This window comes from Colius striatus, chromosome 6, assembly GCF_028858725.1.
Source record: "Colius striatus isolate bColStr4 chromosome 6, bColStr4.1.hap1, whole genome shotgun sequence".
Taxonomy (NCBI): Eukaryota; Metazoa; Chordata; class Aves; order Coliiformes; family Coliidae; genus Colius; species Colius striatus.
Window position 1 is genome coordinate 27,469,838 of NC_084764.1, and position 17,019 is coordinate 27,486,856.

At 36.6% G+C, this 17,019-nt stretch overlaps 1 protein-coding gene across 1 annotated transcript in view; it reads right to left on the bottom strand.

Annotated features, from left to right (window-relative positions):
- Positions 1-4,939: 4,939 nt before the first annotated feature.
- The window catches only part of SEL1L (SEL1L adaptor subunit of SYVN1 ubiquitin ligase), a 36,155-nt gene continuing 24,075 nt past the window's right edge, over positions 4,940-17,019 (bottom strand). The window contains exons 15-21 of the mRNA XM_061997930.1: positions 16,322-16,409; positions 15,934-16,082; positions 15,216-15,381; positions 13,552-13,626; positions 12,200-12,372; positions 10,042-10,170; positions 4,940-8,935 (exon numbers count right to left, since the gene is read on the bottom strand). Coding sequence (XP_061853914.1) covers positions 8,732-8,935; positions 10,042-10,170; positions 12,200-12,372; positions 13,552-13,626; positions 15,216-15,381; positions 15,934-16,082; positions 16,322-16,409 — 984 coding nt within the window. The 3' untranslated portion in view covers positions 4,940-8,731. The remainder of the gene's footprint in view (positions 8,936-10,041; positions 10,171-12,199; positions 12,373-13,551; positions 13,627-15,215; positions 15,382-15,933; positions 16,083-16,321; positions 16,410-17,019) is intronic.

The window sequence follows — 17,019 nt, forward strand, 5'->3', positions numbered from 1 at the left end:
TGACCTGTGTTGAAAAAGTATTTATGGTGAGACTCTACTGGGTTAGAGCATGTGAGAAACACATGTTCCAAACAACTAAAGGTTGGAATGATCCCAATTTTATTTTATTTTGTATAAAAGTATCAGTTGGCTTTTTCTCCTTTCAACTTGACAGATGATTACATTTTTCAATGTCAACATTTCTTTATAAATATTATATTAGTAATTCATTACCCCTTGGGAAATTCTCAGTTAAGCTATTTCATTCCAATATAAAATGATGGTTCTCATTCAAGTTTTACTGCAGATTTAGCAGTAAATAGAATGAAATACATCTCATTGTATTACATGAAGTGAAAAAGCATGATTTAACCCTTAGTGGTATTCCAACAGAGGCCCAATTCAGAAGCACAGAGAAGCACTTGCAGAATTTTTTACCCCTCTGGACCTGCCTCAATGATTAAGTAAGGCTGTACTTCCCATTCTTCTTTATATGGTATCACAAAGTACAGGCTCACAGGAATGTTTGTTCATGCATACTCCTCAAACCATGGTCTGCTATTGTCATGACAAAAAGAGCAGGAAGAAAAAATAAATGTGTTGTGCCCAAAAGGCTCTTTGCTTAGCTTCCTTACATAGAACATGTGGATGCATACGAACAGTTTTTGCTTCAGCCAACACAGGCAAGATCGATAGATCATACTTCAGGAGAGATTTGTGTAATTTTAAGTTTCAGTCATGTCAAGATTAGTTTAAAACCAATAGCTCTGGGACAAAAGTACTGTTTCCAGCACAGTAGACCCTCACCTTCATTTCCCATTCATAGACTAAGCATTTTCCCCACGGAAAGAAATTGCTCAGCAGTCCAGGCATCTTTGTTTTGCCATGTAACAGCAAACCAAAGTACTCAGTAGCTGCAGAGCCTGTTCTGCCAGAGATGTGAGCAAATGACAACTTAGTAGAATAGCAGTGCTAGGAGTGTTCTGGATACTGGAAGAATTCTGAAGCATGAAATACTTAATATAAGTACAGGGAGAGTCAAGCACTTAAGTGTGTTCAATTATGTAATTTGAAAGCTTCCTTTTCTGTTTCTGCAAGAAGCTGTTTTATGATTTGACATCTAGAAATCCTGAGGAGCCAGTGCAAATGAGTATTTTGTTGTGCTTTGATATGGAATGGTATTTAAAAATTGACAGTATCTTTTCTAGCACCTTTCACACTATAAAAAGGACTAATGAGACCCTAGATTTTAAATGTTTGAGAACTTACTACCTACTTGCCTTCCATGGCGTAAAAGCTCAGACTCCTAGCAGGAAACTCAGTAAAGCTGTTTGTTTATCAAAGGGGATGAGAAAGCCAAAACAGCTGCATGTAGTGAGATCACTTTGTTTACCTCACTGGGCCTGATTTCTCTTAGCATAGTTACCTCCCTTCTGTGCAATGTTTCCCAGATTTCAACAATCATGTCAGACTCAATTTCATTTATAAAACATATTAAAATCTTTTAGTTATCCAATTACAGACAAACATTTAACATTATGCTCTGAAAACCATGAAAAAATGTATTCATATTTTGGTGTGGCTATTCTTCCTATTGGACTGTCCAGTTCTATAATCAATGTGCTGAGAACCAGAAATGAAACTAAATGCAACCTGAAAAAAATATTAACTCAAGTTCTCTTGATGTCTCAGCATCAGTAGAAAAGCTCATCAGCTACTAGGAAACTCACCAAATATGTAGATTTTCAGGCATTCAGCGTTTAAATTCAAAGCTGGGTTATTCTCCAAGAAGTATCCTTTTTATAATCTGAAATGATAATCCTTAAACTGCAACTTGCCATACATTTGTTTGTTAGTTTTAACATCAGCAATGACTTAAAAGTCAAAGTATATTTGTTCTCCCTTTCATGTCCATTTTTAATACTAGTAATGAAAGGAAGCTTGTCCTTTAAAATTGTTGATGATCTGGTGAAACTTTCCAAATAAAAACCCAAGTTACTAAGAAACACCAAAAATGCCATTAATGAAATTTCAGTATATAGCAGAGCTCAGAGCCTACCAAAACTTAAAATAAGATGGAACAGAAAGAAATACTGTAAGACACCAGTCAAATACGGATTTAAAGTTAGGTTTTAGTGAAAAAGTGATTTTAAAATAAGTCTTCATTACCTGTTGCTGAACATTTTTACTTGTATTAGTGGTAAAGAATTTGTACTTAATGAAAAACTGTATTTATCTTCGCAAAAGTATCCACTGTCCTGGAAGCTGTGCCCAACTAGTTCACATTTTGTGTGTACGTAATATTCCAAAAGAGGTTGCAGACAGATCAGTAACGATAGCAAGCTGACAGATAGGTATGTTAACAAAGTACGTAATTCTTTACCAGATCTTTCCAGAAGCTACAGTGGTTTTTCATTTTGGACTTTTGCTCTACAAATATGAGATAAATAAAAGAGTATTGAATTATTTCATTTTGGTAAATAAGTTTCTGAAGTGCCTGCAACCCAAACATTCTTTTCTCTCTCATATATGTGTGTGTGGATATACACACATCTTCCCATGATGTGACAATGACTAAAAGCGCAGCAGTTACTTATTTCCTAATCTTTGAGGTCTAAAATATTTTTTATCAAGTTTCAGTCATCATTTACTATCCAATGCCCCTTGTAGCAGCAAACACACATACCTGGGTACAAAGGGTTTTTGGTAGCAAAACCAATTAAATAGAAGCAATAACAAGAGAAAAAAAACCCAGTATGAATCTTGTACAGAAATGGAGCCATATTCATAAGTTACAGATGGGAACTAGGACTCTTCTGGGATGCATCAAGAAGAGTGCAGCCAGCAGGTCAAGGGAGGTTCTGCTCCCCCTCTACTCTGCCCTGGTGAGGCCTCATCTAGAGTCCTGTGTCCAGTTCTGGGCTCCTCAGCTCAAGAGGGACAGAGAATTTCCAGAGTGAGTCCAGCACAGGGCCACCAAGATGATTAGGGGACTGGAACATCTTTCATACGAGGAAAGGCTGCGGGAACTGGGGCTGTTTAGTCTGGAGGAGATTGGGGGGTGATCTTATTAACATTTACAAATATCTACATGGTAGGTGTCAGGAGGTTGGGACATTAGTTTTTTCTGTAGTAGCTAGCAACAGGACAAGGAGCAATGGGATGAAGCTGGAACACAAAAAGTTCCACTTAAATATAACAAAAAACTATTTCACTGTTCAGGTGATGGAGCAGTGGAACGGGCTGCCCAGAGGGGTTGTGGAGTCTCCTTCCTTGGAGGTCTTCAAGACCCACCTGGACATGTTCCTATGTACCTGATTCTAGGTTGACCTGCTTCTGCAGGGGGGTTGGACTAGATGATCTCTAAAGGTCCCTTCCAACCCCTACCATTCTGTGATTCTATGATCTGCTTTTACAGTAAGAGAGTTTAATGTCTATACTTAAGAGGAAGGATGAGCATGAAGAAAAACAAGTATAGAAAAAAAATGGAAAGAAATACAGAAAAAGCCTGGTAACAGAATTAGAGAAATTGTATTTAAGCCTGTGGTGACACAAAAGTTAATATTATTCAGTTATTTTCAAAAATCTGGAATTGCAGCCGACATTATGTAGAAAGCCCAAAAAGGTAGATAAGGAAATAAAAATGTGAGCAACCTATCTCTTAAGTGGAGGTTTGCCTGAAACGCTGCTACGCTCAGAAAGTCTTACCAGAATAAGCAGCAGTGGCACCAATACCTTCTGTGGTAAAAACAATGTCTGAATCTCAGTACAGAACTCCATTACTCTGCTGTGGAAGTTAAGTCACATTTACCTTTTGTTACCTGAAATGTAACTACAGTGGTGCTCCATCTCCCCTTTTTCTTTCTGAAAATTAGATTTTAATACTGGATGTTGAAGTATTTGTAACCTAAGTAGATGGTACACTCACACAATTTAGCTTTGGAAGAAGTCACCTATAGTCTTCTAACTATAAAGTAGTGTTTAAGACTGAGGAGAATAATGCAAACTAAAAAAAAAAACCCACAACCCCAAACAACCAAGCCAGGAAAATCAAAACAATTACACTAGTTTTCAATGAACATTCAGTGGCTTGTTCTTGAAAAAACAAACCACCCCCACAAATCCCACAATCACTTATAACACCTGGTACTCTACTTCCACCATAGTGAACAAGTCTCTTTTGACTACAGGCTTAGGTATCTACACTCTGATCCTGCTTCACTTGAGCACATCAGCAATTGCATCACAAGCCAAAGGCCCTTTTTGGAGGTGAGGGATGACCTCCTTAAGCTTTAGATACATTTGGCAGATTCAAGATGGTTTTAGTACCATCAGTTCTGCAGCACATAAGACAACATGGGAAACCTCCAGGTACTTCAGAAAACTATGAAGCTTGGGCTGATATTTAAGGCAGTTCACTTGTTGATACCTTTCACAGCCATTATTGTTGCTTCCATTCTCTCCTTTTCCTTCTCCATTTTTTTCCAAATACATAAGCACACTGAAAAGCAAATTAACGTACTATGTTATGAGGGACGGCTTGGGTTCAACAGGTGGAGTCAGAAGGGGTGAATGGGTAGAAAGACCTGAAAAACAAGCATACACATCAGTCTGGAGTAGACCCTATCCCATTATCTGTTTCTAGTCACTGTTATATCCCTGTATTAGCATTAAGAAAATACAATAGTAATGCAGAAGTTACTGGCTACTATTCTTGATGCTGAATACACTGAAGAAAGGGTCACACACAGAGGACAAGTTTCTAGTGCAGCTGAAGGTACAACACATACATTTTCTATTCCCCTTTCTATGGCTCTGCCATGTTATGAGATTTATTTTCTGAAGAAGAATACGAGTGAAACAAATGTGCATGTCCTTGTAGGACAGAATACATTTAGCAGTGGCATACATCAGTGTATACAACTAACAATTGACATTCGCTTTTATCATAACCACTGTGGACACTGAGGGTAACCACACAGGTGGTATCTTTATTTCACAAGATTAAAGATACAGTACAAAATGAATCTGTACATCTTTCTATTAACAGAATTTGTTTATACAATTATATTACATTTGACCAGCCTTTACACTGATTTTAAATACAAAATAAATTTACAAAACTCCTACAAGACCCTTTAAAGAACTACAGCTGATAAAAACAAAGGTTCCCCCCAACAGTCCCTATTTGCCATATGCATTTGCAGTAGTCCAAATCAAACTAAATCTTTTCAGTTTAATATTCTCTGAAACAAAAATAGAATTTCAGTTCATTGTTGCCTATCTAAAAAGGAAGTAACTCACAAAGGTGAGTATGATCCCCTTCTATAGGCCAAAACTAGCGCATAAGAGGGGGAAACTAGATAATGCATAGTCTTAGAAGTCCTTTCACAAACCATGTTTTAATATTCCTTTCAAATAAAACCCCATTTAATAGGTTGGTTTTTTTTTAAACTTTAAAAAGAGCAGCTGACTTATGGAAGATGACTATAATGTGGCTAAAATTGTCTCATAAAAGTCCCATTGGGATGTTTGCATCAAAGGCCTTATCTTCTATTAAATTGTCCCATGATGGACAATATAAAGCAAGGAAAATTATTTCAACAGACAGCTTTGAGATAAGGTTCACTAGAGTGATGAATTAGAATCCTGTTTTCTCAAGAGTTCAGCATTTCTTTCAACCAGCAAGAACAGCTAACGTGTCTGGTTAATAATTTGAGATGCCAAACAATGTTTTCCCCTGCATCTTTCCACAGTTTTCCAACATATAAAACTCTCACTGACAACAGTTACTGCACTGTAGTTTTATTCTCCATGCAGTGAGAGAAGAGCATCTGTCCAGGAAGGTCACATAGGCAGGCTTTGGCCTATGTTACTACATAGGCCATACAAAAAAATACGATTTTTCCATTCAAAGCATGCTGAACATACCTAAAAAAGCTTCTCTTAAATTAAGTTTCCTCTCTAAAACACTCCTACATATAAATTGTAAGACAACCTGCGTGCTACCAAAAGGGAATAGTACTTCACTGCAGTAAACTGAGCAATCCAGCTCCTTTAAGAAAAAAGCTGCTTGATAAACTGAGAGCCCAAGAAACATATTCCTAGTAAGAGTTAATATACTTCCCTCAAAATGCAAGTTTGAGAACAGAGTAGCAAGGGATTGTCACAAAAACTTAAGTCATGTTGTAGACAACTGATTTAGAAAACTTACTCATTTCTTTAATCCCTGAGTTAACTCTTCATTACTTAAGTACCTTTTTACTACTACCACTCCATTCAAATGAATGTCATCTGAAAGTGGCAGTAATTTGGTGGAAAGGAAGAAAGCAGGAGAAAACTTCCTTATTGCTTCTTCAAAAAGCAGTTCTTTAAAGTAAAATAACTTGCTGATCTTCATTTTCTTCTGCTGATTTCTTGGATGTAAAAATGCAACAGGTTCTCTGAAAGTCAGCTATAAGACAGTCACTTAGCAGCAACGCTGAGAGAGTCTCATGCAAACAGGACAGAGCTTTTAGAAGTTAGTTCTAGTAGATCAAACAACCGAAAGATTTTAATAACGCAGTAACAAAATTGTTTAACATCCTAAGAGACCAATACCAGTGAACCAATGGTATTTAACTGAAAAACATTTTCCATGTAATTTTTAATTTATTCATGCCAAGCTAAAAAGAGTTTTAAGTGACAGAGGTAAAAATACTTCAGAGGGAGTGTTCAGAAGTCACAGAAATGCAGCTATCTTAGAAATGCAGCTGGGGAGTGCTGTACATTTTAGACACCACATTTAAGTTCAATACTGTTCCGTCTGCTAATGATGATTAAGACTGAACAAGACATTCTTCTATCACATGCTGCAACCTTCCAAACTAAAATGAAAGACTTGTCTTCACACAAACAGCATTCTGAAGTACCGAATTCTCCCTATATTTTAATACTAGTCATCCATGACATTCCAGTTTACAAGAACGGATTGCTTACCTTCTTTCTCAAAATATAGCTATATTGTGCAATGATCTTCTTAAAAATGGACTAAGTACGAAACCATACCAAAATCTCAATTCTAAATAAAGCATATTGATATGTTGCTGCCAATTCACTGAAAAAATATTTGCATGAAAGGAAGTCCTTAACTCTTTAAACATAACAGCTTTGTCATAAAGCAGCTAAAGCCTTCTCATTTAGATTTCATTCAGCTGTAAGATGTATATTCAGAGTGTTTAATGGTAGTACAGAAACAAACATTTAACTGCCACTGGTAAACAGAAACTTTGGCATTTCTTACCTCTAAGTTACTCCCCTGCTGCCTCCCACCCCTAACCCCTGAAATTATAGTTCAATGAAAATCATTACTATGTGAAGATTACTCTTGCAGTCTAAAAGCATCAGTCCACAGGTCGTGTTCTTTACACTCATTAGAAGGCGTCTGCACTGACCTGGTGGTATCAAGAAGCCATAAACCGTTAGTCTTCTTTCCCTTTGGATTTCCTTGTTACAAGGGATCTTGAAGATAGCACAGCAAGAGATGTTATTTTGATGCTCTCATGTATGCCAGTTTGAAGAGAGTTTGTTGACAATCAGATCACTGTTGTAATCTTAACATAAATTTTTTCAGTCAGCCAAACTTTGGAGTAGCATCACTGGAATAAGCCCATGTCTCTACTTTTGTAGAGAGAATATATCTTTGGGGCCCCTTTGTGTAGATGTGTTAAACAGATGCATGCATGAGAAACCACACATATTTCCTTCTTGCAGTGCTGATCACTTACAGGATTGTTGAAAACTAAATACAGATCTTGCATCTTTAAATTAAAAAAAAAGCAGGCTAGCTCACTGAGGTTTCTGTCTCTGTCCCTTCTTCAGTGTCTGCAATAATACTGTTGCTTTCTGCAATCTAGACTCAGAAGTTTAAATAATTTAGGAACGTAACCAATTTGTTTCAAAAGTATTGCATGAAGTATTTTAAAGTACACAGGCTCCAAACAAGTTTTAAAAGGATGTGAGATGTGGGCACTGTATGAATAGTTTTAAACTGAGGAGATTTTCAGATCAAGTCTGTGCCAATCAACCTGGGCTACACATTGTCTGCTGAGAATTGTCTAGTCTAAGGGTAAAGGAGAAAAACAGTCAAAACAAGAAAGCACAAACGGAGGGTGTCATGTTTGCTGACTTAGTTTTACAGAGTTTATAAATAATCCATATTAAACCATCCAAGACAGCATAAAAGACCAAGTGTAAGAAATACCAAAATAAGGATTGTAGAAATACTTGGGATGCAGATGAGAATACAAGTTCATACAGCTCTAGTCTTTTTAGAGTTTGAATATAGTTCAGCTTCTTGGACTTAAATTAGCCTCGAAATTATTATAGTTATTACTTTTACATAGGGCAACTGCTATCAGGCAGGCAAAAACCTTCCAATGCTAGCCTTCTGCTCTCTCTAGGAGATGAAAAGGACTCTGAATAAAGAGGAACTAGATAAAGCAGGCAACATTTTTGTAGTAGCACTCTTGTGTTTCCATGAAAAAAGCCATAGTGTTATTCCATTGGCACTGAAATAACATTCAAATCAGTTTCAAAATAATTTTCTTATCCCTGAAAAAGGCATCATTCTAAGCAGCTTTCAGACTTTTTTTTTTTTAAACATCTTTGCGCCTCTTTTTGGGGGAGGGACCGTTGATCCAAAGTCCTAAATCACATTGAAAATTGTTCCTTTAGGAAGAAAAATCCAGTTCTTTCACTGAGGCTCTTGTTGCTATTGTGGTGGTTGATGCTCTGGTGGTTGTTCTTGTTGAGGCACAGCTGGCCGCAGTCCTGCTGGTCTGGGAATTGCCTGATGTTGCCTTTGTCTATAAGCTATTATTGTTCCCAGAAGCAAGGCGATGATGGTCATAAGGTAAAGGTCCCACTCAGGCCCCAGCAGCTGGTCCATGTCAATATGAGAGAATATCTCCCTTATCTATGAAACAAGAAGTTCACATCATCATGTCAGCAAGCAAAAATGGGAAGTTAATTTGGTTTTAAATTTGACTTGTAACAGTTTTCATGTATAAATACCAGTTTTCAAACATCTGTAGCTTTTTTCCTCTCTGAAAAAACAGTATCACATCAGTGACATTCTTATTTTCCGGAACTAAATTAACATTCTTGATATGTAGCTTTGCGACTTACACCCACAGAGTATTAAAGTTCACAGTTTATAAATTACAGAATCATAGAATGGTAGGAGTTAGAAGGGACTTTTAGAGATCACCTAGTCCAATCCCTCTGCTAAAGCAGGTTCACCTTGATCAGGTTGCATAGGAATGTATCCAGGCAGGTCTTGAAGATCTCCAGAGAGAGACTTCACAAACACCCTGGGCAGCCTGTGCTAGGGCTCCCTCACCCTCACAGTGAAATACTTTTCCTTTCTGTTTAAATGGAACTTTGTTACAGCTTTTTTCCATTACCCCTTGTCCTGTCACTGGGTACAACAGAAAAAAGTGATGCTTCAATCTCCTGACATCCACTATTTAGATAACTGTAAATATTAAAGAGATTCCTCCCCCAGTCCCAGTCTCCTCTTATCTAACAGCCCCAGCTTCAGAAGCCTTTCCTCATAAGAAAGATGCTCCAGTCCCAAATTTAAATCAGAATGAGTATGCAAACATACTAGTTGTCTTAAAGAAAGAGAAGCAAGTACTGCATAAACAGAGGCAGTGAACTGGTAAGTCCAGCCATCAGTAGACTCCCATGAATGGCAGAACATGAAGCTTTATGTGGTACAATGTGGACACTTATGTGGTACAGTCACAGATAAGAACAGTGAAAAATGGGCTAAGCGAACTGTCTTCTAGGGAAGAACAGCACAGAAGAGCACTGTCTGTGCACTTCTCAGCTTCACACCACTGTACAAATAAGAAATAGGCATGACAGCTTCAGTAACTTTCTTAATATACAACCAAACACATTTATCCTAAGTTTTCAGAAGGCTCAAATAAGACTTCTAGTTAAGATTACAATTCAAGCTTCTTCTTAAAATGGAAAACACATTTGCTGTCTTCCTCTTAGTTCCGCATTACTTACGTTGATTTCTCGTACATACTGCAATGAATAAATCACTCTAAGCTTGCAAAGTGCTAGGAAGACTGGAACCTGAGCATCTGGGCTTGCTTCAGCTGCCATGTCATAGAATCGTTTTGCAAGATGAATATCCTAAAGTTAGGAAAACACAAAGCTCAATTTTGAAGAACTTGAGAAATTAACCGTAAAATGTACAGCTTTATCTACAATCTATTGTAGAATCCCTTTACAGTCATCGTAATTTATTCAGGATTATCTATAACAACAGTGACCTGAATTGAAGCTGTGGAGACCTCCTCCTTAGAGTGCTCTCCCTAGCTTTCTGGTGCTTGTAATCTTAATGACTTGGGTAGAGAGAGAGTAAAAGTACATATCCCTTTCTTCAGAAGACTAAAGCCTCAAATTGTTAGATACTACAGCACTAGAACATTTTACATGTCCCTTCCACAGGCCTCTAGTGGAAGAGCATTCTTTCATGGTAGATATCACCTGCTATACCATGAAGCAGGATTTTCATTTACAAAGATGCTCAAAATTATAGCAGTTTCCATTCTGCGACAGCTGAATATTGTTTTGCTTCATCCAAAACTCAGTCTTAGCCTTTTTCAGAATATCCTAGCCAGGTGCCATTTTCGTCTTACCTCATCAGTCCTAAACCTCCATCCTCTCTTCTTACAGTTGTAAAATTTTACATTATGTATAATATATGCCTTGTATATAAGACATTATGTATTCAGAATTTGTAAGTCTGGTTTCATATACGGAATCTGCTTGCTTAGACATTTTCAATGCTGCTTTACTGTATCTATATGAACTGTCTCCATCTCCCTTGCAGTTCAACTCTTCCTTCCATAGTGGATCTGTATGAGGGAAGTATTACTCATCTGCACAAAGCAAGGCTGAGTGTGCTCATTGTGTGAGCCCCTGGGTACTCATTTCAGCTATTTACGTGTAGTCATCTCTGCTTCAGGTTGGAGAATACTCAGTGCAAATGATAGCATTAGGACTCATTTTTCTCAAATTCATAGAGTTATGCTGAACCTGATATAATAACATTTTCAAAATTATTCCCTGTTCTAAACTGGGTTGTTTTCAAGGCAGAAGCAAAAGAAATTTTAAAACCCCCATGTCTGAAAGTATTTTTTAAAAAAAGTAAAAACTTCCCAACTTTCCCACTGTTCCTTTTAGCTGCAGGCTCATTTTCAGAAGTTAACTAGTTAAGAGCACTCAGTTAAAGAGAAAACAGTGCTAAAATGAAAATTGAAGATAAGCTTTAGATGTTTGTGTATTGTATTGTCACTTTTACATTTAAGTCAGTAAGCAGTTGTCAAAAAGTGATTACACGCTTCTGCCAAAGTAACAATATTGACTTAGGACCCGCCTTTTACTGTTCTGATCTTTTGCCAAGAATCTAAGGGAAAAGAAGCAAAAATCTGGTCTACAGTATAATTAAAAGATGCAAATCAAACATTGAAGCTCATGAAGCTAAGGAAAATAAAACCATTTCTTACAGTTTCAGCTAACCCAGAAAATATTACTAAATTAATACATTAATTGCATGAATTACTCCTACATTGAGGTAAACTGCTCAGAGTTAGTATACAATTACTAATTTCATCATTTTGACATATACAAGAACACGTTGCTTTGGATTCTCTAAATTTTAGGGACATCAACATACCACAGACTTAAAGAGAGAAACAACATACTGATGCCTTTTAGGCAATGTAGTTTGTAAAGTAAATTGCAGCCTAGCTTAATTTGAAAACATATAACTAATAATCACATTGCTGTTGGTGCTTATGGTGTGTTACCTGAAGGCGCACAGAACTTATGCTAAAATAGTCTGACCCTGGAATGGACTTGCTTTCATTCTGTTAAGCTTCAGACTTGAAAGCATTACTAAAATGTATGGCAGTCTTTGTGCCCATCTCCACAATTTTGGGGGAATAGTTTTTTACCTATTATGCCTCATTTCTTCACATATGTAAGTGCAAGGTGGATATACTTATCCATGTGCCACTGCAGAATGTACTGGGAGACATGCTAATTCCTGTGTAGTGGTTACATAGTACCTGAAGCCCAGCAGTGGTTATGGACTTAATCTAATATTAGTACAGGTACTGCAACGAAGCAGAAAATCAGCCTAAAGCTTACTCACCTGCTTGATACCCAATCCCTTCTCATGCATGTAGCCCAGATTAAACATTGCTTGGGCGCTGTGCTGTTGCTCTGATGCCAGTCGATAGTGAATAAATGCAGTTTCATAATCAACATCAGTACCCAAACCATAAAAATGATAATCTCCAAGTTTAATCCTTGCAACAGTATAACCTATAAATCATGAAACAACAATCAGATAAAGTAACTAGGCAAAGAAAGCCTTTTAGTTTCACATGAAGATGAAATAAGGGCTTTAGTATTACTTTCCACAGTTTGAGAAAATTGTTTCTCTTTTTGCCCTTTCTGATATAACAGTTTTTTTGTTTGTTTGGTGTGAGGTTTCATTTGTTTGTTTTGGTTTTACTGGTGGGGTTTCTTTGGGGTTTGGTTTTCACTTTTTTTGTAAATTCTGTTTAGCTAACACATAACCAATTTCTAATTTCAGGAAAGTCATTTTCCCAGTAGTCCTGCCAACATTTTTATTACTATTTAGTGGCATCAGTTGAAAAGCTGTATCATATTGTTCATAATCATTTATTACAGGAAAGCTTTTAATTTGTTATTTGTTTTCATTTGTCATTAAGGGCTTCAGCTTTGTTTTTAAAACAGAGATGGTGAAAAACAAAAGTTTCTCATCGTTATTTGGCAACTGAATACACTCAACCATTACATCCTCTCAACTTGTGTCTGCTAAAAGCCAAGTAGGCCTGAAGATTTTTAGACAAAACTCTTAGGCTCCATTTGCCTGACATATTTGCTCTTAAGTAAAAATCTAGTAGCTGGACGTTAATGTAGATGTATCTGTATGAAAGTTAGAGACCTCACACCAAGACAATTCATGATCTAAGTATAGTTTTGCTTATTTTAGGATAGAATCACAAACACCAAAGTTGAAACTTGAAGTGGCTGGATATAAAGACTGCATTCTTCATTACTGAGCTCTGCCTGCTTTGAATAGAAAATCGCATTTCTTATACGTAACGACGAGTACCATAATCCTAAAGGGTACTTTGTATCTACTTTCCCAAGTAGATCTATTTTTTAAAGAAGTTACTACAAACATTCGTTATGTGGTTTAACACTGTTCTATAGTTCCATATGGAATGGGAAAATAAACACATCACACATCTGTTTTAGTTCTCTTCAGTATTTCAGGATGTCTCAGAACTGCATGCATATTGTAATGACAGTGGAACAAGGAACAGCAGCTACCCTATGTGGACTATAACTAATGTTGAACAGAAGGAGTTAAGTTTTCCTTCCTTCCCTGTTTCATAAAAAACACACAAAATCAAACATTAATAGCTCTACTGAAAATAAACTAATTGGAATTGTGAGATTCAGACATACCTTGAGAAGCTGCTCTACTCCAGTGAAGCAAAGCTCGAGGATAGGTTTCATTTTCTCCTATAATGCTAGCTTCCTCTAGAGAAGAAAGTAATTCAGTTAAATAGGTGTACAGAATATGCACATAATACCACAAAAAAGCCCCCATGCTTATATTCAGTGTGCTGAAGTGAATGAAAAACTGGAAGTAATCCATTTTATTGCACAAATAAGATTCAATCCACATGAAACTTATACAAAACCCTTTAAATTATAGGGTCTTTTCATATATCTGCCCACATAAGAGCTAGGAACAAACTGTATTACTTCACCCTAAAATATTGCTTACGAAGTGTCTCCCATTCCTGCTCTAGTTGATTATCAAGCATACTTGAGGAATCCCAGGAGACTCAAGTCTTAAGAGCACACAATTTGGGCTCTGACAAAAATGCTCTCAAATACAAGTTAAAGTAGAAGCTATTTTAGTTTAACCATCTGAAAAACAAGACTAATCAAGTAAAACAAAGCCTTAAACTCTTCAACCAGCCAGAGACTGCATATTTTATCCAGCAGTGCTACAGCTACTTCAGAATAGAAGTTACTTGTCCGTGTCATAAAGTGAAGGTTGATAAGTATCAGAGCTCAGACAGTTCAAAGGATTTAAAACTTTTTCCACCACTACTGTAAGTATAGCTTCAGTTATACTATCTCACAGTTGACATACAGTTTTTCTGTATAAAGGGTATAAAGTAGTTTTAAATTCATCTCCAGTTGAGATGCAGATATATTTGAGTAATGACAATCAGGATTTTAACCCAGGGAAAAGTGCTATTTCTTTGCAATAATGTACTTACAGTCAAGACTGTCATTTCTGTAACTTATAAGATGAGGTACTAAGGCACTTTGAAAAACATTAACTGGAAATGAAGATGTTAGATTAGCCTATCAGCCACTAATAACTGATTTGTTTTTAATTGAGAGACAAAGTTCTAAAGCTGATAATGAAACCTAGATTTCTCAATTTGAGATCTAGAAAGTTTAAAATACTAGGTTTTGTAGTTTCTAAAAGATCTGTCACTTGTACTTCCATTGTTTTGCTATGACTCCAACTCTAAGAACCCCAGTTTTACCTCCCCAGTGGCAGTAGAAGACCTGGGACAAGTTTTTTCAAATGTAACAGAAACAACTGTCCAGCTCTTCATCCCTGCTTTAAGAGTAGTATAATTGAAGTTACAAAAAAAAAAAAATCTGGGGAAAGAAAAAAAACCCACTAAGATATTACAAGATGAAGAAAACAAGGAAAGTGAAGCTTGTACGCATAGTAAAAGTCAAAAAATAAAGCTAACACAATTCTTACTTCACAGATTTAAAAATAAAATTTAAGGCTACTCTTAGGAAGTCCAGAATTTTCATCACTGTGCAGGTTTCTAAAGCATTCTCTCCCAATCTCATTTTTAAATCCTGTAAGACAAAATTTGTGTATTCTAACGTTTAGGCCAGAAAGCTATCCCTAGCTAGTGAAAACTAAAACTGAGTACTTTCCACTGTGAAGAACAGGAAAGAGGACAAGAGTCTCACTGAAGTTCTAACTGAACAAGAGCTATACAATTACACCTTCAAGCATTCTAGTGTTCTATTAATTTGGCTACTGCAGGCCAACTCAAAACAACCCCTTTTCAGGTCCTTACTCTGATCAAGTATGAAAGCAGCATTGCTTTGTGCAACTTCATAGCCTTGTTCTGCCAGAAGAAGATATTGAACCACAGCAGAATTCGAATGACCATCTTTATAGCTGTTGTAGGCAGTCATCAATCTTTCAGACCAACGCCCCCGTTCACATACATTCTTAAACAACTGTTGAGAAAAAAAAGACAAAGGGGATGGAGGGAGAAAACTGGTTGTCAGGAACTTCAGAAATTTAGGTTTTGCAAGAAGTAAAACCTTTAACATTCAAGTGCTTGTTCAAAATGTTTACATTTCACAGGAAAAACTTTCTAGACTCACAGGCTTACTTTAAGACACACGTTACTAAATAAGTACATGCCAAGATTCAGATGCCTATGCAGAATTACTCTTCATATGAGCTTTTTTGATACGCTTAAACTTATATCTAAATGAAGAATGCAGTACTTATAAACTACCAGTGTTTGCTTTGTATTACATTCTTTTGATTTTCTTCAGAGTTAATAAAGCAGAAGCAAATTTGCGCTATCAACAAAAAAATTTAAGATTTTTCTCACAGAATGCAAAGGAATTTGACAACAAATCACTTTTTCTTTTGATAGCCTTGACTCTGTAGTCACCAGTGGATTTTACCTAAGACAAATTTCCTACATAAGCTGACGTAGTTATATCCAACCTTTTGCAAACCAGTATTATTTGACCTTTATAAATAGATGACTTTACCTCGACAGCAGTATGACAGGATCGCATCACTCCAGTGCCAGTAGCATGCATTTGAGCCAGATTATAAAAAGCCAGAATGTGGCCACCCTGGGAGGCCAAGTTAAAATACTTCAAAGCTTGTTTATAGTCTCTCTTGACTCCAATGCCATCTAAAAGAAAGAATAAGTCATTGCTATTCACGCTTCTTGTAAAGCAGAGTTGTTTCAAATACAGTGTGTACTTACTTCCTAAAATTATTAAAGAAAAATGTAGTGAAAGTGTTAGGAATAAACAGAATAGAGAAGACCACGCTACACGCAGTAAACACATGCACTTCTATCGCCACCTAGTGACCAGTTACTGAAATGGCAGATGCTCAGACCTGGGAAATCACTAACACGCCACTTACTGTAATACATGGACCCTAGTTGAAGTTGTCCATCAACCCATCCTTGTTCTGCAGCCTTCTGGAAATACTTCAGTGCTAGCTCATAGTTCTGCAGGAAGATTTGGTTCAGTCATTAGAGCCTTGCAACACATCACAGTTTAAGTAAAGAAGAAAATATGTGTGTGCCTGTGTAAATGTAAGGACAGATCTGTATTACAGTGAGGTGTTCTAGTGCAAAAATATACTTTGGTCAAAATTCGGAAACAAGAAAATGAAATAGCCTACAATAACATTAACATGTCTTAAGTTTGCAGGTACCTCAAAGCTGGCATCCACATACAGCATGGCTATGAAAAGTTATGCTTAACAGAACTGATGCTTTGCTTGTTCTGTTTCTAGAACAATTCTTTAACATATTTCCTCAATTTTGGGTTAATTCAACTTTTGAATATATGTTTGCATAGCTAAATATATAACATTTGACAAGTAACCTTGTCAGAACAACAAGGCAAATGAACTAATTAAAAGTTTCAAAGTGCTCCTGCACTCTCACAAGAAGCACAAAAATGGGGACAGTTCAGATTTGTTTTATTTCACAAAAAAATTAGTCAAGTTCAAAACTCCTGCTAAAGTTGACACTGCTATGCATTTCTAATAAGCAACATTTTCAAACTTATTTGAGGGAACTCGGCATGTTTCATAGCTCCTAATTCCATAGC